We start from the raw sequence: 23,056 nt of genomic DNA on the forward strand, positions 1-23,056 counted from the left end.
GTGCACCAAAGATGCTGCAACTGAAAGAAAAGTACAGAATGCACTTTCTCAAAAGATGAAAAACTGCCGTATCGGCAAGTATTTTTGGCCTAGGCAAGCACATACACACAAACATAGCACAGCATGTCTTGACACTGAAGACATCATTTTCAAAGGGTGGGGCAGGCCTTTCTAAGGAGGTGCAGGCAACTCAAGGAGACATGATCTCATCCCATAAGCAGCTAGGCGAGCCTCACTCCTCCTTCCCCGATTTATGATATTGTGCATCATGTGGAAACCCCTATTTTTTGTGGGGTGGGCAGTCTCTGGAGGAGAGTTCTATTTTAGGGAGCTTAAAGGATGCTACTTTGAACTACATTCCCCTAAACTTGAAGAGCACCAGTCAAATTAATCTGCTTTTGCTTTAGTTCAGCAATTCTTGGAAAGCTTAAAAGATAATAGGGAAGTCCACAATGGTTCAGCAGTTACATCACACAACCAAGAGCAGAGACAGAACAGTTTCTCTTTGTGACACCATGAAAGCAGACTGGGGAGTGGCAAGGAATGCAGAGAAGCGGACAAGGGGAAGACAACTACCCTTTTGACAATCCCTTGAAAAGTCAGTAGCATCCACCAAGGATTGCATGCACACATCATGCACAAGAGCCACTGAAAACACAGTTCTGATCCCTGAAGTAGACCTTTCTGTACATATCCTATGACAGTGTACTCAAACCCTCTGTTACACAGGATTACTTGCAGTTTCAAAAGGTATTTAGGGCCAAACTAAAAGTGATGGTGACAGAGCCACATGTTTTAAGATGGGTCTGCCACAATCAAATCACATAAAAAGCAGTGTGGTATATCTGATTTCAGCAGCAAAAGGGGCACACAAGTGAGAAGTCCTAAACTCTTCCTCATGAGGCTACATGGAAGAAAGCAGCAGAGTATGGGTTCAGCATTCCACAGTCATGTACCCCCTTCACTTCTTTACAGAAACATCCTATGCACGTTTATTCAGAAGTAAGTCCCACTGTATTCAATGAGGTTTACCCTAGGTAAGCATGCACAGGACTGTAGCTCCCATTTTCTATGTGACTGCAGCATATCTGGATTTAAAATTGAGATCAGATGTCCAATTTGACCCTCTATTTCCCACTGCTAAATGGCCCTTTTTCACTCCACCCAAGATGCTAAATAATGTAGTCTGCCCATGCATCTCTGTCTCAAACCATGAAAGTGATACAACTTCTTGCTAATTTCAAAACACAGTGGAGTTTAGGCAAGGGTGGCAGCAGGTGGTGGGGGCGGGGGAGACAGTACTCTACCATCAGCAGATCTCAACAAACTATTGTGTATCGATTCATCTGAGATGACAAATATGCTGTTTACATAATGCAAAACCAAACTATGTATTTGTGTTTTACCATGGGAAAAACTGCAAGCGACAGCAGCTGCCATATTCTGAGGACACATTCCACCCTGCCAGATACTTTTTTCACAGAGCAGGATGTTTTCTTCATCGCCACGGCAACGTACATCACTCCAGTAAACAGGGATAAGGCCCAGTCCAGGAAATGGGGTGTGCTTTGCTGTGCCTCTTTCTCTATGGGAGGATCAACAAATACAGACAGTTAAGAAGTTGGACAGTTGACTAAGACAATTAGAAATGACTTGTTAAAATATCATTCCAAACTAAAGATCTGATGCTTCACTGTAGTCTCTGTTCTTCTCTTCTTACATAGAAAACTCCAAAGGATACCTCTGAACTTCCAGAACGCATCATATTTATTATGCAGCTCAAGGTGCAAACTAGAAGTTATTTTAAACATTCCCCTTCCAGCAGTTGTTACAGTGAACCCCAAGGCTGCTTTTTAAATCCCCCCCATGCACAAAAGGAAGAGCAGCCAATACAGTACAACAACAAAAATGCACGTGTTTGGTTTTTCCCCCAATGACTTTCCAAAGTGGCAACTTTCAATGTCAACCCTCAACTGTCTCTTTTAGGGGTGGCCCACCCAAGGTATTCCAGTACTTGAGGGAAAGTGCCAAATGCTGCCTTGGCCCATGCCCCTGGTGGGGGACAGCCCCCTGTCAAAAGCAACCCTTGCAAACATTGGAAATGCATGGGGGGGGGCAGGGAGGAGAGAAGGTTGCCAGGAGCCTCCTCTTCTCTCCTTGTGCTGCTTGCAAGCTTTGTAATGAACAGGAGGAGAGACACTCCTTATAAAGCCGGCAAGGGCCAGATTGGTCCCCAGGAGCTGCTCCAATGGTGATGGTAGACGGCATCTTGCTGAAGCCCAGTAATCTGCTGCCTGAGGTGATTCATGAAAAGGTCACCCCTGCATAAGAGTTCTAAAAACAGCTTTGGGATCCAGTAGGGGAAGCTGCTGATAAGGAAGCCTCTGTGCCTCTGGAGCACAATGAATGTATGCCTTTGGATCACACACCCTAGGAACTCTAGAAGCCATAGAGGAGAGCTGGTCTTGTGATAGCAAGCATGACTTGTCCCCATAGCTAAGCAAGGTCTGCCCTCGTTGCATATGAATGGGAGACTTGATGTGTGAGCACAACAAGATATTCCCCTCAGGGGATGAAGCCGCTCTGGGAAGAGCAGAAGGTTTCAAGTTCTCTCCCTGGCTTCTCCAAGATAGGGCTGAGAGAGACTCCTGCCTGCAACCTTAGAGAAGCTGCTGCCAGTCTGTGAAGACAATACTGAGCTAGATAGATCAATGGTCTGACTCAGTATATGGCAGTTTCCTATGTTCCTATGTTCCATAGATAAGCCCCATGTTGGGGGTACACAGTACACACCAGTTCCAGATTTGCAGAAAGCTGCAGAGTTCCAAAGGAATGCAAACAGATGGCATCTCTTCTCTCAACCTTTGGCATACATTGTACCACATCTTTGCACTCAGGAACAGGCAGTATGCAAAAACTAATCAGACAAGAGGGGAAAACCTAGGTTCTAGAAACAATACATTTTCCCAATTTTTAAATGAAAATGAGTTGCTCACTGGAAATTATCCCAATATTCAAACACAAAATGAAAGAGAACCTGCTGACAGATCATCCATACTGCTCACACCTTGAGAAATCTGGAAGTAAAGATATGCATGCTTATATGAAAACCAGATAAAGAAATGGCACGTAACACACAGCTGAAACCATAAGCAAAACTGCAGCCTCCAGATGGGGAGAACTTTGATCTCATCTAATCCACATATTTATATAAGTTGGTTGTGCTGTGCAGATTAATATTCGACATTATAAAACAGCTTAGAGTCAGTTCAAACAGCCCACTCTTAAAGAGGGGAGTAATCTCTAGTTAATCTAACAGTGCAGATATTTTAAACAGAACCACTAAGACTTAACAAAAAGGTTGGGAGTACAAAACAAAATACACTCTTATTTGTGGGATATAGCAAATGTGTTATATTAAACATGAGACAGGACTCCCTTATAACAGTAGTATAGGACGACTTCAGCTGCTATAGTTTTTCCCACCATAGTGCTATCACTACAGGAGACTGAATTCTCTATTGCATTTTCTTTAACAGAACTGAACTTTATTATTGCTTTTATCATGTTAATCGCTGTGGGGTCACAGGATAAAGGGTGATATAAAAATATAAAATAATAAATAATATCAGGGCTGGAGGTACGAGTGACTACAAGAGAGTCAGCGTCAATGCAGAGCTTCCTGGTTTGCATTCTGTAAGAGGTATCTGACTGTGAAGGGAACATAGGATGAAAAGTGGTGAAGGCTAGGATAATCACCTTGCTCTCCAGAAAATGATATGCAGAACCATGTTAAGCATTTTAAATGTCCTAGTCAGATAGCACTTTCACACAGAAAGCTGTATGCAAACTGCACATTGATAATCCCAAGATAAACAAAACACACACACCCTATCTCATTGTATGAACATGAATTCATAAGGCACATAGAAAAAGATAAAGATGTGTGACATTTCTAGCAAGAAAGTGCTATCCACATAGAACATATGTAGTAGTCCAAAGCTTCCTCCTGTAACACAGTCTTCCTTTGTGAGGTGAGATAAATGTTTCAGGGATATCTTTTCCAGGATTCCATTTAAGTTCAGAGAAAGTTTTTCAAAAGAATTCAGAAGTCCCTAGCTGAGGGGTGCTCTTCCATTGACCATATTGGGTCTTCAGGATTCTCTGGCCCATCTCTCCCATGCATTAAGATGGACATCCTTCTCCCATCCCAATTCTACCAGCACACGGTACACAGAATACAATTATTCCAATACTTGTTCTGAGGGGAGGTTTACTATTTTAAATTTCCATCTGCCAACAATCCCATCATGTGACAAAGGGTGAGCTATTATTCCAAAATGTGGAGAGCTCTGATGGACCACAAGACAGGAAGCAAGACAATCCCATGCCCTACCCAGAAGTGTTCTGCTGTGGGCTTTTCTCTGTTACATATATACTTGAGCCCATTTTATATGCATAACCACCTGCCCACTTATGATGCAAATGTGTGGACACAGCTCCATCTGGTAAGCAGTTCCCCACACAGGTCAGGAAAATGAATGTGCTGCTGCCATTAAGATCCTCTTAAACCATGTGTGGACCCACTCACAAAAGTTGTTTATCCTTACAGTGCAACAGTTATGTCTTGGAGAAACAATGTCCTTTAAAGGGAGAGCACAACTGGCTGGGTCAGGCCTGGGCAACTGTTGGAACGTCACAAATGGCCCATCCCAGTTAAACAACAGTCCTTGAAAAGTGCTGCTTTCGTAGCCTATTCACAAGATATCCCTCCTTACCTAAAATATTTTATCACCTTCAGATTATCTTCAGATTCTAAAAGCATCATACCAATAAACTGAAATAGTCACTCTTCCTTAGGCAAGGCAAGAACTGGTGGATACAAGTTACTCTAGAGAGAACTAGTTCCACTATACAAAACACTACAGGGAATCAACCCAAGACCATAAATATTTAAGGTCTCATATTTGTGCAGTCCTGCCACAAGTAATCTGCAGATAAATGCCATTCAATGAAATGTATAACTGAGGGCCAGTTCTATATGCATACATGATAGTGATATCCAAGCAAGAAATTGGAGGCAACCCACATGTGAATTAGCATGTCTAGCAAAGGTGCAAGTGCATTTTGCTGTGTGTATATGGAACAAAACACACACACACTCTCTCTCATCATTATCTAGATACAGGTTTCATGCTCTATTTATTTATTGTTTGATTTGATTTGATTTGATTTGATTTTATACTGCCCTTCCAAAGTGGCTTAGGGCAGTTTACAATTAAAACAAACCATTAAAACAGTAAAGAGCTAAGACAAAAAAAACCAAAAAACAATTAACAATTTAAAACACATTTTAAAACAACAATTAAACAATTGCAGTAATTAAAAACCCTGAAACTGAGTTACAATATTAAAACCCATTTAAAAACCCTGGAAAGCCAGGCCAAATAAATACATTTTAAGGGCTCTCCTGAAGGCTAATAGAGAATTCAAATTATGGATTTCCACAGCCCCAGAGCAGCTATAGAGAAGGCCCGCGTCTGAGTTGCCACCAGACGAACTGGTGGTAACTGGAGACGAACCTCCTCAGATGACCTTAATGTGCGGTGGGGATCACGCAGAAGAAGGTGCTCTCTGAGGTAACTCGGGCCTAAGCCATTTAGGGCTTTAAAGGTAATAACCAGAACTTTGTATTTTGCCCGGAAACATATCAGCAACCAGTGCAATTGTTTCAAAACAGGCGTAATATGGTCTCTCCGGGTTGCCCCAGAGACCAATCTGACGGCCGCATTCTGAACTAATTGAAGTTTCCGAGCTACATAAAGAGAAAGCCCCATGTAGAGCACATTGCAATAGTCAAGCCGGGAGGTTACCAGCTGGTGCACCATTGTTTTGAGTTTATCCTCTGGGTGCAGCTGTCGAATCAGCTGAAGCTGATAGAAAGGACTCCTGGCCATGGTGTCCACCTGAGATACCAGGGTGAGGCCTGGGTCCAGGAGTACTCCCAAGCTGCACTGGCTCCTTCTGGGGGAGTATAACCCTATCCAGCACAGGAAGATCTAACTCATCCCTCAGATTCTGAGCCCCCATAATGAGCACCTCCGTCTTGCTTGGATTCAGCTTCAATTTGTTATCCCTCATCCAGCCCATTACTGCCTATAGGCAGGCATTTAGAAAATGAGTGCCATTTCCTGAAGATGAAAGGGAGAAGTAGATTTGGGTGTGTTCAGCATACTAATAGCACCCAGCACCAAATCTCCTGATGACCTCACCCAGCGGCTTCATGTAGATATTGAAAAGCATTGGTGACAGAATGGAGCCCTGGGGGACTCCATATAACAGCTCCTGCTTTGAGGAGCGACTGTCACCAAGCTCCACCATCTGGGATCTACCCGAGAGATAGGAACGGAACCACTGCAAAGCAGTGCCTCCTATTTCCAACTCCCCCAGGCAACCCAGAAGGATACCATGGTTGATGGTATCGAACGCCACTGAGAGATCTAAGAGGACCAACAGAGTCACACTCCCTCTGCCGATTCCCAGGTAGAGGTCATCTTCTGTCGATTCCCAGGTAGAGGTCATCCATCAGGCCGACCAAGGCTGTCTCAACCCCATAGCCCATTCTAAAGCCAGTTTGAAATGGGTCTAGATAATCTATTTTGAATTAAAGAAATTACTTCTGTGTGGGAGATCTGTAATGTGTACATGATTATCAACCCAGATCCCAAGCCCTGATCAGCACCTCAGCGCTACTGACCTTAAGTATCACCTTACAGCATTTCAGAAACCAGTTGGAATTAGAGCTGAAGAAAGCAGCAGCACAGAGATAAAATGGGCACTAGGGACAAAGGTACAGAAGAAGGGCAAGGACTGTATGTTGAAGGAGGACACTGAAAAAGCTTAGCTGGAACTTCAGCAGCTGAGTATCACCAATTTCCAAGCTCTCTTTGCAGTCATAAGCAAAACACAGAGTTTTGCACTTTTAAAATAAGAACAGGGGTTGGCAGACATGAGCAATTGCTCCAGTACGCTCCGCTGATCATCTAGTCCTGCTAGATCCCATTTCATAGGCTGCAACACGCATAATTTAAAAGGTACAGAAGCTTTTTGATAACCTACAACAATTTTTCAAAAATCATTTTAGGCTATTTCTCTAATAAATAATAAATAAAAAATCAATCGCTAGATCAGGATCATAAGATTATTTCTTTAATCGATCATTAAAAATTAATATTCTACATGGGGCAGGGGGAGTCTTTAGAGAACACTACAATCATAATTCAAGTTTCCCTCTCCGCAACCATAACACTTGGAAAATTACATTTTAAAATTAAAACTGGATATTTCAGAAATACAGAGATTTGGTTATAATTATAAAACCACTGGATTTATGTGAAAGTAATTAATTGCCCACCCTGCACACATTAACTGTTCTTCTTTCCTCAAATAGTAATATTTTTTCCTAAAATATTAATGCCAATACCACTGTAATGTTACAGTTATAGGCAATTCAGAACAGACACCATTACACCTCTACAGCTTGAATAGCTTTTGAAAATGCCATTTATAATCAATGCAAACTTACCCAAGTTCAAGTTGTTGGCATATCACTGATGCATCTGTATCATCCCAGTGACTGCTGCAGATTGTTCCCCATATTCCATTCAGATAAACTTCAACTATGCCTTCATACTCGTGTTTGCCACCTCGAAGTCTCACTGACCCTGATTCAAAAGGGGGGGGAAACACATTTTTAGCTCAATCTCACAACAGACATTGGCAGCATCTACAACAATCCTTTGCAAAGGAGAGGTGGCAGAGAGGTGAAACTGCTATACTGCTTTGGTATCGGTGACAGCCTATGAATGTTTTGCTGCTTGAAGCAAAGCACCAAATGGCATCCCTACTTTCTCTCTCCTGTTCCCAGTACAAATCACACCCCAAAGATTTCTGGCACACCAGGTGAAGCCTAGCTATGGCACCACCCCCTGCTCCCTTCACCTACAACCCCTCACCCATGTAGGCAAACCCTGCCCCCTTTGCCCACACAGGTGTGCATCTCACATTATCTGAGCAGGCGGTCCCTGTCATGCACCTGGCCACCCACTTGCTCTTCTCACTACTCTGCCTCCGCCTTCTCTTCCTGCCACTGCCACCAGCCTGCCACAGTCTGTTACAATGGCACTGCTGTGCAATGCGGTTACATCATTATAATGTGCCATGGCAAGCTGGCTGTCAATTATAATGCTCCATGGCAGGTCCGATCTGCAGTAGGAGAGGCAGAGGCAGCCAGCAAGGAGAGCAATGAGGATGGGCAGGTAGGCAATGGAGATGGGAAGCGCCCATCCATGGAGGGGCACCTGAGCAGGCAGAAGAAGCAGGTGGCAGCACCCTCCAACCCACTGAATGCTCTCCTCATCCTGCTTGTTGCTGTGGCTATCAGCGGCAGGGCAGCAGGCAAGCATCCAAACCCCAATGGACTTTACTTTTAGCTCATGGGGCTAGCACGTGGCCCAGGCTGTCAGTGCCTCTCCCTGCTTGGTGTCCTAGGCGACCACCTAGTTCGCCTAGCAGATGGGCCAGCCCCCCTCACACACCAAATCCTTCCTTTTTTCAGATCTCTCCCTCTCTTTTCTTTTTTATTAGGAAGGGAAGAAGAAGAGGAAGAGCAGTCTGGTGCTATTTTACCTCCTACCCAGCCTCTACAGGAGAAGGAGGGTGCTGATTGAGCTGTCCTGCCACCTCTAAGAACTGGCCCAAGATCTGCCACCTGAAGCAGCCAGCTTTGTCCCACCTCATAATCAGGCTGCCCTATTTGGTATAAGCCATGCCAGCCATATTCTTGTACCAGATTGTTTTAAGAGGTTTTCTTTGCTATATTCAGCCAATATGACTCTTCACTAGCATGAAGCTTGGTATTAGAACTGGCTGGTCTAGGTACCACCATACTCCACTCCCCATAATGTAGACTATACATTTGTAACATTAATACATGGTACTGACAATCAAATTTAAAACAAAAGTAGAATGGATATAAACAGCTGCTTCAAGACAAATTCACACAATTGTTGTTTCCCACCCACCCCTCCGCCAAAGGCAGACCTTGAAATAGCTTTGTAGTGGAAGTTCATGTAGAATATAATATGATGAATGGATTCAGCACCATGATGATGTGCTCTCACCCAACTCCATTCAGGGAAGCCTAGTTGTACAGTATTACCTTGTTGCCAAGCATGTAAGCCTGGCAGGGGAGGGAGCCGGTCACAGTGGTTATTTCCAAATGTGCTTTCTATTGTAACTAGAGTCTGACATAAGCATTACATACAAGTGGAATGAACTGCATGCATCTCATAAAGCTCAAAGCATTCAACATAACAATCGACATATAAAGCACTATAACACCACAACATTACAATGAACAAAATCATCAAATCCTGCTGAAAAAGGTAATGTGTTTTATAGCTGCTTCCCTCATACATGCAAGGAAATCTTATGTAGATTAACTAAAGGTTTATTCCCAACAACTCCATTTTCTCCTTCTCCTTAATGGTCCGTATTCTATATCCTTGTCGCTGTATGGTAGACACAAGTGAGACCATAGCCCCCCGAGATCTTAAGGAGTGGAAATGCTAGCAATTATCTTCTATTTCTACTTAATCTCAGTATCAGATATTCCTTGATACATTGTAACAAAAGAGTATGTTTTAGACAGAATCCAGTTGAGAGTATACAAGAAATGCCAGTTATCTAGAATTTACAATTTATTTTTACAAACAAAAACCAAAAACTTTTAACACACACAAATGTATCACTGCATGAATACTATATTTTATCTCTCATCTAATTCAATCTGGAATTAGAAAACAATCACATGGATTACATAGCTTTTGCAGTGACCCATATAATAATATACATGACTCAGATGCCGACAGTTTATTTCAGGGCAAAGAATGCATTGGTTCATACTTAACCATAACCAAATAACACTTCACAAAGCTCAAGTGAATTTATAGTATGTACATCCTGAAGTCTAGAAATGAAGTGAGTGGACACTACCCATCCTTAGCTAATGAAAAAATGCAAATGCAAATAAGCTACCGAAGTGGGGAGTCGCTCACACTGCCTCCTGTCTTTCCCCCACCCAAACTCCCAGCTCCAGTCTCTTTCTGGGCTGGCAGGGGAGCCACTGCTGCCTCCAGTCCTTCTCTGGCTGTTCCATCACAGATCTCATGAGATATGCAGCCGGAACTGGAGGGGGAAGAGAACTGGCTGGGGGTGGGGCAGGGAGGAGGAAGCTGTGGCCGTGGCACAGCCAGGGGAGAAGGGTTCAGCAATACTGCCCTGCCGGGGAGGTGGAGAAACAGGGTGCAAGCAGTTGGGCGGCACTCACAGCAGAGACTTCACACCCGCCAGAAACTGATGCACAGGAGCCTGGAAACATGTGTGCGCGTACACATGCACCTTAGAGGGAACAGTGGAGAGGAGCTCTTAAGACTACAGCATACTGACATCATATAGCCTGTTGATTAATCAGAATGGGTCTCTCCCATTGTTCTTGTTCAGAAATCAAATTGTATACTTCAAATGCGCATAGATTTGTGAATTCCAAGATGATAATGGATTGTCATCCATTACCCAGCATCAATGAAATACTGCTTACTCTAAAAGAGGCCTCAGTGTTCACAACTATGGACTTGTCTTTGGCCTATCATCAAATTCCTTTGCTCAAATGTTCTTGCAAATACACAGTCTTCATTACCCCAGAGGGTCTTTTTCAATATGATCTCTTCGAGCAACCCTGGAGACCAACCTGGCTGCTGCATTCTGTACTAACTGCAGTTTCCGAACTACATACAAAGGCAGCCCAACGTAAAGCGCATTGCAGCAAGCCTGCAATGCATAAAGCGCATTGCAGTCAAGCCTGGATATTACCAGCATATGCACCACTGTTTAAAGGTCATTTATCTCCAGGAATGGACGTAGCTGGCGAATCAAAGTGGATAGAAAGCACTCCTGGCCACTGCCTCAACCTGAGAAATCAGGGAGAGGTTTGGTCCCAGAAGTATTCCCAGAAAACATACCTGCTCTTTCCAGGGGAGTGCAACCCCTTCCAGAACAGGCAGATCTAAACCACTTCCTAAGTCTCAACCTCCCACAATGAGTACCTCCGACTTGCTTGGATTTAGCCTCAGTTTGTTCTCCCTCATCCAGCCCATTACTGCCTCCAGACAAGCATTTAGGGAAATTAGGCAATTTCCTGGTGAAGTTGACATGGAGAAATATTGTATTGTATTTGTTTATTTCGGCCCAAGGCCAGCATAACATGGAGAAATGTAGTCTTGTTTTAATTTTTACATGTGAACCACCTTGAAATTATTTTAATGAAAGGGCATACAAAGTTAACAATAAATAAATATATAAAATAAATGTGGGTGTCACCAGCATACTGATAACACCCTGCACCAAATCTCCTGATAATTTCTCCCAGCGGTTTCATGTAAATGTTAAAAAGCTTTGGAGACAGTATGGAGCCTTGCGATACTCCATACCAGAGCTCTTGTTTTGAAGAGCAACAGTCCCCAAGCGACATCATCTGGAACCTACCGAGAGGTAGGAGCGGAACCACTGCAAAACCATGCCTCCCACTCCCAACCCCTTCAAGTGCCCCAGAAGGATATCATGGTTGATAGCATCAAAAGCTACCGAGAGATCCAAAAGGATCAACAGAGTCACATTCCCCCTGTCAATTACTAATTGGAGATCATCCAACAGGCTAACCAAAGCCATCTCAACCTCCAGCCTGCCAGAAAGCCTGTTTGAAATGGGTCCAGATAATCCACTTCCCCAAGACAGCCTGGAGCTGAGACGCCACCACCCTCTCAATCACCTTGCCCAACCATGGAAGGTTGGAGACAGGCCCATAATTGCCTAATTCTGAGGGATCTAATGCAGGCCTAATATTTAATATTTGCCTCCTTGAGACAAGGAGGCATCCTGCCCTCCCTCAGAGAAGCATTAATGATGTTAACAAGACCCTCTCCAATAAACTCACTGCTAGATTGTATAAGTCATGTTGGGCAAGAGTCAAGAGAACAGGTGGTAAGGTGCAGTGTCCACATTCTCAGGAGTCACAAACTGAAATTGATCCAATTTAACACACAAGAGGAGCTGCTGGACAACTCCACAGTAGACTCTGCAGTAACTGTAGAGTCTAGTATGAGAGATTTTATCCAAAAAACCAAAATCATTTAAAATGTCACAATGGATCCAAATGGATCCAAATACTCATTCGGGGAGGAGGGGCACATACGAGCCCTCTTACAACCCTAGACAACTCAGCTGGATGTGAGCTTGCAGAAGCAATGTGGGCAGAAAAGAACTGCTTCTTTGCTGCACGCATTGCCAGAGCATCGATCTTTAAATGCGCTCTGTGTTGTAATTTGTCAGATTTGAGCTGAGTCTTTCTTCACTTGTGCTCGAGTCCTCTTACCTTGTCGCTTTAGCCCCCGTAGTTCTCCCGTATACCAAGGAGCTAATTCAGAAGTGGGTTGGAGAGGGCGCTTAGGAGCAATCATATCTACTGCCCTAGTAAGTTCATTATTCCAAGTCTGAACCAGGGCATCAACAGAATTGCTGGCAGAACCAACCTTAAAGCCTTCCAAGGCTTCTTTGAATGCTATAGGATCCAATAGCCTTTTTGGGCAGACCATCCTAATAGGTCCTTCACCCCTGTGGAGGAGGGTTGAAGCTGTGAGCCCAACCTTAACCAGATGGTGGTCTGTCCATGACAATGAGGAAATCACAGGGGTCCCCACCTATGGAACACCTTCCTGATCAGAGCAAAAAACCATATCAAAAATGTGACCAGCAAAGTGCATTGGTCCCAAGACCACTTGAGATTCACCCATAGTTGTCCTCGTCGCTATGAACTCCTGAGCTGATCCTAACAAATTGGTTCCAAAGTGAATATTAAAGTCCCCCAGAACTACTAGTCTGGGAGACTCCAACACCAGTTCCTCAACCAAGTCAGCCAGCTCAGTTAGGGACTCGGGCAGCGGGGTGAACGGTACACTAACAGAAGTCCCAGTCTATCCTTGGTCTCCAGACATAGGTATACACATTCAATATAGGCCAATTCCTGACAGGAACCCTGATAAGGGATATATTATTCTTATGAACCACAGCCACTCCTCCTCCCTGTCCACATCCTCTCACCTGCTCTACAACAAAGTATCCTGCCAGGAGAAGCTGGGTCCAAACTGGAACACTAGCCTCCCTCATCCAGGTCTCTGTAATACATACCAGGTCAGCTTAATCATCCACAATAAGATCATGGATGATTTCTTTTGACACTAACAGGCACACTATTGTAACCACTGATGTCTGATGTTTGAATATGGTTTGAGTGCTGTCTTGACCCAGCAAAAGGAGGACAAGGAGGTTATAGTCGCCTTTGCTTCCAGAGTGCTTACTGCTTCAGAGAAGATGTATTCTGTCATTGAAAAGAAGCTCTAGCACGTTTCTGGGCAGTGAAGCACTTCAGAATTAACTTGTGGGGCAGAACATTCACTTTACAGTCAGTCTATAAACCCTTATCTGCCTTATTTACTACTTGGGGATCAAGTCGAGTGGCCCCAAGAATAGCCAAATGGATCATCAGAAATGAATTTTGATTTCCAGGTGGTATATCTTCCAGGTCTTCGGAATACAACTGCAGATTGCTTATCTCAACTTCCACTTCCAGGAAAAGAGGAGATCTCAGAAGACAAAGATGAAAGAGTAGTAACTGCGCAAATACTTTCATCCACTCATGGAGTGATCACGTCACCTGACTGCAAAGCGGTCCTCAGTGCTCTTCCAGAGCTTACTGAACTTAAACCTTACATAGCTAATGGATGGCCATGCAAAAACAAGGTACCTGAATACCATCAACCATGTATGCATGCCTGTCCCTTCTCAATGAGCTGGTGCTAAAGACTGATCGTTTGGTGGTGCCAACCTTCTTACAAGCAGAAGTGCTCAACATTGCCCACAAAGGTTACCTGGGCATGAGCTTAATTAAAAAGAGAATCAGAGAACATTTCTGGTGGCCTGGTAAGAACATACACATTGAAAATGTAATCAGGCACTGTATGGCTTGTGCTGTATCTGACAAATCACAGAAGACTTTTACCACTCCCTTGACTCCAGTAAAGTATCCCAATGGTCTCTAGGGAAAACCTGCTCTAGATATAATGGGGCCTTTTGATAACCAACCTGCAAAACAAAACATTGTTATAGTGATGGTGGATTACTATTCCAAGTGGCCAGAAGTTTCATTTGCTGTCAACATTACTACAAACAAGGTGATCGAGTTCACGGATGACGTTTTTGTGAGAGAAGGTATTCCTAAAAAACTAGTGACTGACAACGAGGCACAGCTTACGTCATTTTAAAAAAGTAATACTTGCATAACCTTGGGATAAAACACAAGACTATTTCCTTGTACCACCCTCAAAGGAATGGCTTAGTGGAAAGAATGAACAGGTTAGTGAAGGAAAATTTACCATTGGCTACTACGCAACAACAACCCTGAAAAGAGGCAATCCATGAAACTCTATTTGCTAATTGAACTACTCCTCATTCTACTATAGGAAAATCACCTCTTGAACTGCTGAGAGGATGCAAAGCTACCACCAAACTTATCCAATAGCAACAACTGATAGGGCTTTCCATGCCATCTCACTCTGAGTATGCAGAAATTCATGACTGGATAAGGGAAAAGCCACAAAAATACAAATTGCATGTGGATCAGAAATGGGGTGCGAAACAGCAAACATTTCAGGTAGGGACTTTGTTCGATTATGGCTGCCTTATAAACTGAGAAATTATATTCCCAATATTCTAGATCAAAACAAATAACCACAATCTGAGGAAATTCTGTCATACTGGATGATGGAAAGAAATGGAACAGTTCAAGACTTTATGCATACTACGAGCAAAGAGAGAAGGGAATCTGACCTCCAGAGAAGACTTTGATCTTGCCTTGTTTTTATCTCACAGAGGAGGCTGATGAAAGTGATGGACAATCCTCTGTACAAGGGGAAAAAAAACATCACTAACAGCTCCTGTGCCAGAGAACCCAAGAATTAGGAGAATTGTGAGTGACAGGAGACCACCTAAAAGACTTCAAGACTTTGTCACTTAATTTTAAATCAGTTCAATTCTGGTTGTTATAAAGGGGAGGGATGTGTTGTATTCTATCCAGGAACCTTTTATGTTGTGTTGTTGAGACGTTTGTCCCAGTGGAGATCCTGTAGAAAGTGTGGGGGAAAGAGAAAGGGGAAATGGAGTTGTTTCTGAATAAACACTTAGTTAAATCTACATAAGATTACTTAGAGTTTATGAGGGAAGCAGCAATAAAACAGAATGTTTCATAAGAACAGTACACATACTCAGCAGCCTTTCATTTCAATGAGACGTCAGCAGACCATGTTGCCAGACAACTTGTAATTATCGCTATTAGCATATGTTCATAATTTATTTCCTCCTAAACTATCTTTTATTCATGAATATGCATCTGCTGGAATAGAGAGGGATTTTTCTTGTTCCAGCTGATTTACACACAAAGGTAATATATAATTTAGAATCCAATCCAGTTCACCCATTTGATAGCAAAATTCTTATTGGCTTTGAGCAAGAAAATTACACCTTAAAATATTTTAAGCTAATGATGCAAATCTCTTCCCATGCTCCAATACTACTGAATTCTGGGATGACAGATCTTTTAAAACTATAATTTAGTTTCTTTCCTCATTTCTTTGCACTCAAGGCCAAACTCAGTTGGTTTTAGCTCCTACCCAACATCGTCTTTTACAAATGCAGCCACAGAGGATGCAATCTGCTGAAGAAAACCAGCAAGGGAGAGAAGGGCTCCTTATATTCTTCCCATTTACAGCTTTTGCTAAAAATTCTGCCCCTACCCCCAGCTATTCCCACCATTATGCAATTATGGCTGGATTTTGTGAAAGAAAGATCAGAGGAAAGCTACGCATGACGGAAAGCCACATCTCAGAGGTCTCAAAGGTCTACTATTACATTTATGTTGGATAAAGGTAACCAAGGAAGTCATTTTCAGTTTTCAGGATCTTGCAATGTCTAGGCATCAGATCTTCAGATACTGTTCAAATTAACAGTTCATAATAGCATGTTCAAAAAGGTTAAGATACTACTATATTGGCATTCAAAGCAATCTCATAAAAATACAAGACAGGAAAATCAGTCCCACTGGCTAAAGGATGCAATCTCACACAGGGCTAAAAAGATGCAATTTTCATTTATTTCAATGAGATTTCCATATTTGTTATGACATGAAACTCCCAGACCAAGCCATGAAAAACAGAAACATGCCATTTTGCAGGTAGGTTCTAGACCTTGCTCACACTACCAGAATTTAAATTAAAAAAAAAAAACAACACGGGGGAAATCCTTAATTTCCCAGAAAATGTGGGGGAACTCTAGTGGAAAAGTATGGGAAATGATGCCTTCCAACAAACTTTGGCAGTTTTCTCAAGTACTTTTACAGATAGAAAATCCAGATTTTCACAGAATGATGAAGGAACAAGCTATATTATTTCAATTCACTGCATTTCTATCCATGTCGCATTTCCACAAAACTTGCTTAAGTAATCAAAAACCATGAAAAAAATTGCACAAGGTATCTTTGTTCATCTATTTCATTCAGTCTCCTAGAATCTGTGTTTTTAGAGGTTCCTGGAAGCAATACTATCACATGCTCAAAACAAAGCATCTTTTCCAGTCAGAATGAAGGGAGTGTCATGATCATTCTTTGTTATAGGAGAAATGCTTGCAAACTGGAAGACTGTTTTACTAGGATACTTATATACATAGCAAACATTAAATTCATGAGGTCTAATTTAGTTTGATATGATTACTGTATTATATCAAAATTGCAATCTATCGTAATTTTATATAAAGCTTGTTTTGTCCAAATAAAAAGGCAAGATCTGCTCCTTTCAGAATTCCGTAACTATTTGCCCCACATGGGCAGGTGCTCTGCACCACCTCTACAAAATGTATGGAGGAGTTAATATTGTTCTCAAGCTAACAAAGGATTGCTTATTGCAGTGGTTCCCAACCTGGGTTCCTCCAGATGTTGCTGAACTACAACTCCCATCATTCCTAGCTACAATTTATTGTGGCTGGGGGTAATGGGAGTTTTACTACAGCAACATCTGGAGGAACCCAGGTTTGGAACAACTGGCTTATTGTGTCACTGTCAACTACAATAGTTAGGATTCCAGAGAAAAAGCTATGCATTAGCTTTTGCTCTAGATCAATTTCTAAACTAGGTTCAACCAGTTTAACTTTGAACTAGGATCACTCTTGATATATTGAGTAGAAGGACCACTGAACATTCTTCTCTAGGAGTAAAGTGTGCCTCTGTACAAAAAGTAGGTCACGTTCATTGTAAATAAAAGAAAGGAAGTTGCCATGGCACATGGTTGGGGTCTGAGAAGGAGATATATGGTCCCTAACTAGATGATTGTATATCTATGCAGTGGAGGAACCCTAAATACTATCCAATAAAGGCAGCAGCTCATTTACATATCCTATCCTAGGTTCAGAATGAAGCTAATATAGAACCACAAATAGAAAAAGACAGATGCAAGGACTGGTGTTTCCTTCCAACACCTTTCAATTGTATCTTTATTAAAGGAAATTACTCCTCCATATGAAATCTCCTCAACAAAAAGCTACCTACTACATTGGCACCCTTAAGCAATGGAATCAACATGAACAGTCAGTGAAGTGTTTACCAATCTAATTCTAAACATTATTTCCCGAAACCAATTCCTAATGAACTTACTTCAAAGTAATCATGCTTTGGATTGCAATCATTTAAGTCCTAGAAGTTTCAGTGGGGGTTATGTATGCCTAGCTTTCTCTGGACGGCATCCAAAAGTTTTAACTTGAAGTCACCAGAGAGCCAATTCATGCTGTTTATATTCAGACTGGCAATTAGAGCTCCTTCGGATCTGTCCCAAGTCAGAAGCATTTGATACATCCTGTTACCCTTTAGAGGTGATTATGTTACACTTTTTCCAATGCAAGCTGGAAGGGGAATTCAGACAAGCATGGGTGAGATTTATTCTATTACTACTTGCAGTATCTGGATGATGCAAGGCAAGCATGGAAGGCGGATGAAAGAGGCTGGACAAGGATAAATCCTCAGTCAACTCTCTCTGACCTGTTTGGACTGCTGAATTCATTGCTCATATGATATTAGGTACACCCATCAATTCCCACTCCTTGGTATTTCAGAGATACTGCTCCTGAAATTTGGAGGTCCGAAAGCAATACTTACACTCCTGTGAACTTCGTTGCAGTGGTTCCTTCACAGTGTTACAGCTCATCACTTCACTGACAAATAGTTTAAGATTCTTTAGAAATCACAGGTATGTAATGGCTTATGGAAGTTAATTGCTTTGTGTACGATTAACTAAGGAATAATTGAGGAGGTTTATGATGCGGTGCAGTAACGAGAATGGCTCTTAGGGACCCGTCTCCATTTCAGAAAAAGAAATACAGTTACTAACATGTTTGGTACGCCTTCTCCACATACTTGTTTAAACTTTTTTTCCCCCTTAAAATTTATGAAATGGAAATGGAGTGAGAGACGTATGGGACTTTAGAGGTCAAGAAGAACACAGATGCTTCTAAAGGGGAACTAAGTGAACAAATGGTAGGAAGCAAAATCTTTGAAGGTGTTTTTTTAGCAACTGTCAAGACTGCTAGCTGCTACAGTAAGGCTCCTTTGTGGACTGGGGCTTAATCTAGCAAAGCTTCAACTAAAAGTACAAGCAGTTGATATGCAGCATGGGCAGTGATCAAGAAATGTTGGCTCTGTTCACCAGCTGCACAAAAATTGTACTCCTTGGGCTATGTTGGTACATTACTCATCAGGATTTTTTTCACTCATCAGGCATCCTTTTTCTCTCATCACAGACAAGTAGACTAGTGGATTTCCTGAGCCCTGAGCATGCGTGTCACAAGTAGGAATGGGGTGAGTGGTTGTGGCACTCCTAAACCAGAGCAAGGAAACTTGGCTTTGGCAAAAAATTTGTTCTTCACTCCTGCCTGCTTCCCTAGAAGCAAAGCCGCCACACCATGTAGTGATGGGGGGAGGGAGACCGCGGTGGCTGTATGCACTAGAACAACACACTTTTATTTGGAGCTTGACTTGTGGCACACTTTCTCAACTGCAGTTTGACTGCAGCAGGAAAGACTAGCCCTTCTTGCTAATTACTGTAAGCTAAGTATTGTTCAACATTGATATTACTTCTAAAGATCAATCATATGCACTCTCTAACTAGAGAGAACTCTACTGTTTTGCTTCTTCATCATCAGTGTGCTTGATAAATTTATAAACTACTGTGGCAGCTGCAAGTTACAAGAAATGTAAGAGACTACAAATAACATGCTTGAAATCTTTCAAATTGATGGAACAGTTTATTACTCAAATAACACAGTGAAATTTAAAGAAGAGGTAAGAACTCTATATCCATATTGTTGATGAAACAATTGTTGATGCATATTTTGGCCCATTTCCTACTCAACCCATCTGGAAAGCAAACTGCAAAATGAGATCCAACTGAATGTAGCTTAGGCATGACATTCCTCGGAGATTAAAACAATTACCTTTCCAATGTTTCTGTGTATTAATATACATTACTTAGAATTTGATTTTGGAAGTAATATGATTAGACAATAGTTATGACTTATTCACATTTTGAAATAAAAGGACAAGTGTACAGGAACATAGGAAGCTGCCTTAGTCAGACCCTTGGTCCATCTAGCTCAGTATTGTCTACACAGACTGGTAGGAGCTTCTCCAAGGTTGCAGGCAGGAGTCTTTCTCAGTTCTATTGGGGATACCAGGGAGGGAACTTGGAACCTTGTGCAGGCAAGCATGCAGGTGCTCTTCCAAGAGCAGCCCTGTCCCTTATAGGGGAATTTATCTTACAGTGCTCACACATGTAGTCTTCCATTCAAATGCAAACCAGGGTGGACCCTGCTTAGCAAAGGGGACAATTCATGCTTGCTGTCACAAGACCAGCTATCCTTCCAGAAGATAAGTGTAAATATAAATGTGCCAAAAAAAAGTTTATTTTTCTCCTATCTAGCCCCCTTTTGCGTTGATTTCCCAGTTGCATAGAAGTCAGGGTACAGTGGCAGAACAAAGTAGAGGAAACCAAAGACATAATATGGATGCCTATTCAAATACATACTGGAGTGTGATGCTGTTTATACACACTACATTGCTTTCCATGGATTGCATACTCAGATGCACATCCAAACGTAGATTCATGAGGATGCACATTCCACTGATAGCAATACAGTACAGATGCACATTCAGTTTATGCCCCTAACTCCTAGTTCAGCAAACAAGAAATACATGGACTCCTGCTACCTTGTACAGATCTCCTTAGCGGAACTAGGGCAACTATCTTTGTGTAGCCAGCTCTGGGGACAGCCACTGCAACCCCTCTACTCAAGCATAAGTGCTGTAATGGATCTCTTGGCAGTGGGAGGTAGGGCCCTCCGCATACACAGGATTATGTTTCTTTAAGGACCACCTTCTCCCATATGTGTTTCTCCATGTGTGTTTGTCAGGACTTTAATATCTGCTGCAGAGACCTTGCTCTCTGGTCCACCACTGACAGAAACTTGCTTGGTGAGTATGAGAGATAGGACCTTTTCAGTGGTGGCACCTTGCTTGCAAAATTCTCTCACCGTGAGATCTGGCCGAGTCCCTATCTGGCTGCTTTTAGGCAGCATGTATTATTTTACCAAAAGCAGGGGCAGAGCCACCAATGAGTAGCAGGGTTCAAAGAACCTGAGCCACCAATGAAAAGGGCCACCGGAGCCCCTGTTGTACATGATGACACATGCAAAGGGGACATGGCCCGAATGCCAGAGGGCCTGCCCCAATCCTCCCAATCTCATTTCCAGTGAGTGTTTGCTGCCTGGATGTATTTATTTCCCCTCCTACCCCTTGCTTGAGGGAGAGGAAGGGAAATAAACACAACCAGCCAGCATGTGCTGGCTGGAAATGAACTCTGGAGAGCTCACACGGGCTCTATGGAGCCCGTGCCATGCCCCTTTTGCATGTGACATCATACACATGTGGGCATGCGCGGGCTCGAGAGAGCCCTGAGTGAGCTCTCCAGAGCCAGAAGAGTACAGAGCCCAGGGACATCTATGTGCACGGGACATCACTGGCGGGGCCATCAGCAGGGCAGGACACAGGCTGCTGTTTGGCTGGCTCCCCCAGTGACCAGAAGGGTTTTTGTTTTGTTTTTAGAATTCTGTGCTATGCTGTTGTACTTTGTGGACTGTACTGTTTTATCCCTGCTTTCATTAGTTATTTTCTAGTGTTTTCTACTATTCTTTTTACATACCTTCATAACTTTTGTAAGTTGCTTTGCTGTTTTCACTAAAAGCAGGCTATAAAATAAATAAATTAAATAAATAAAACAATTTGCTGAGACCAGTTACTGCCCATGGTGATAGAAACTACAAGGGGGCATTTTGCCTTTACAGTTTCAACACTATTGGATGGTGGGACAGGGGCAGAAAACAAGCTCACAGAATGGCCACCCTCTGGCTTATAAAAGAAGGAGGCATCCTGCTTCACTGTTTAAAAAATTCTGGAGCCGAATGGGGTTGGAGGGTGCACATTTCAATCTCAGGCCTTCTGCCACTTCTTCCCTTCAGCTTAACCCCTAGCTTCAGTAACTGAGAACTACATGTATGAGGTGCCCTCAATTCCAGCTGGTTTCGGGTGGGGTTTCTTTTTCAAAGGATTCATATATTTATTGCATATATTGGTGCCATCATCTTCATATGCAAGAATCCACTCTAGCCCTCTCCCTTCCCCAAGATTGCCATTGGTGCATCAGCTCCTGACATGGTCTGAAAGCTGCACAACTTTTTGGAGCTAAGCAGGTCTGATAAATACCTCAATGGGAGACAACCTGGGAAAACCCTATGTATACTGCCAAGAGTTCCATCATGGAAAGAAGGTGGGATATAAATGTAATGAATAACTCTTTGATAAAGAGAGAAACTGGTATTATTATTTAGAATAGGTATATACTGTTTTGCAACAAAAGAATTCTCAAAGGGGTTTAAACAGGAAAAAAATAAGATCTTTCCCTGTCCCCAAAGGGCTCTCTCTCTCTCTCTCTCTCTCTCTCTCTCTCTCACACACACACACACACACACACAGAGTTGCATACCAGCAACCTAAACACCAGCAAGAGCAACTGGGGACACACTATCCTGGTGATGGATACAGACAGTTTTAGTCATATGCATGAACCAAGATTCGTGCAGTGGTCCGAATGCATACTGGTTCATGGTTCCACAAACTAGTTTGTACCAGTTCAGCATTTCGAGAGCACCACCAGGGTGGTGGTATGTGACACCTTTAAAAGCAAGAAAGCAGGTCTTTGCCTGTGACCACTGCTGCAGGCAGTCACTCCTGCTGCCACGACACTCCCCGCAGCAACCCACACGTAGCAGTACTGCGCCACTGCCATGCGCGGGCTACTGGGGAGAGCGCCACGGCAGCATAAAGCTGCCTAGAGCGACTGTCATGCTTGCTTACTTTGCAAAGGTGCAGCTTGCTGCTACCCCCATGCTCTAACTGCCAAACTGGTTCATGGTTAGGCCGAACCAGTACAAACCAGTTTGTGGAACCACAAACTGGTACACGTTCAGACCAGTGCACAAACCTCTGTTCATGCACATGCCTAGATAGTTTCTCTACCCCAGATTAAAAATAAGAGAACATCATTCTAAAAGGTGCCTCTCTGTCCACTTAGCAGAGGTAGCAGTTCACAGGCAGGTAATTAAGACTGAAATCCAACACATTTAACTTGGAATAAATACTGTTGAACTCATAAGAACGTTCTCCGAAACATGCACATGCTTGTACTGTACTGCTGCATACATAGCAACCAATACACAAAAATGTTATCCCAAACAT

General features: G+C 42.8%; 1 protein-coding gene across 2 annotated transcripts in view; it reads right to left on the reverse strand.

Annotated features, from left to right (window-relative positions):
• The window catches only part of PRSS12 (serine protease 12), a 93,564-nt gene that overhangs the window by 68,562 nt on the left and 1,946 nt on the right, over nucleotides 1–23,056 (reverse strand). For both annotated transcript variants that reach the window (XM_053255037.1, XM_053255038.1), the window contains exons 2-3: nucleotides 7,586–7,724; nucleotides 1,407–1,585 (exon numbers count right to left, since the gene is read on the reverse strand). In XM_053255037.1, the coding sequence (XP_053111012.1) occupies nucleotides 1,407–1,585; nucleotides 7,586–7,724 (318 nt within the window). The remainder of the gene's footprint in view (nucleotides 1–1,406; nucleotides 1,586–7,585; nucleotides 7,725–23,056) is intronic.

This window comes from Hemicordylus capensis, chromosome 5, assembly GCF_027244095.1.
Source record: "Hemicordylus capensis ecotype Gifberg chromosome 5, rHemCap1.1.pri, whole genome shotgun sequence".
Lineage (NCBI taxonomy): Eukaryota > Metazoa > Chordata > Lepidosauria > Squamata > Cordylidae > Hemicordylus > Hemicordylus capensis.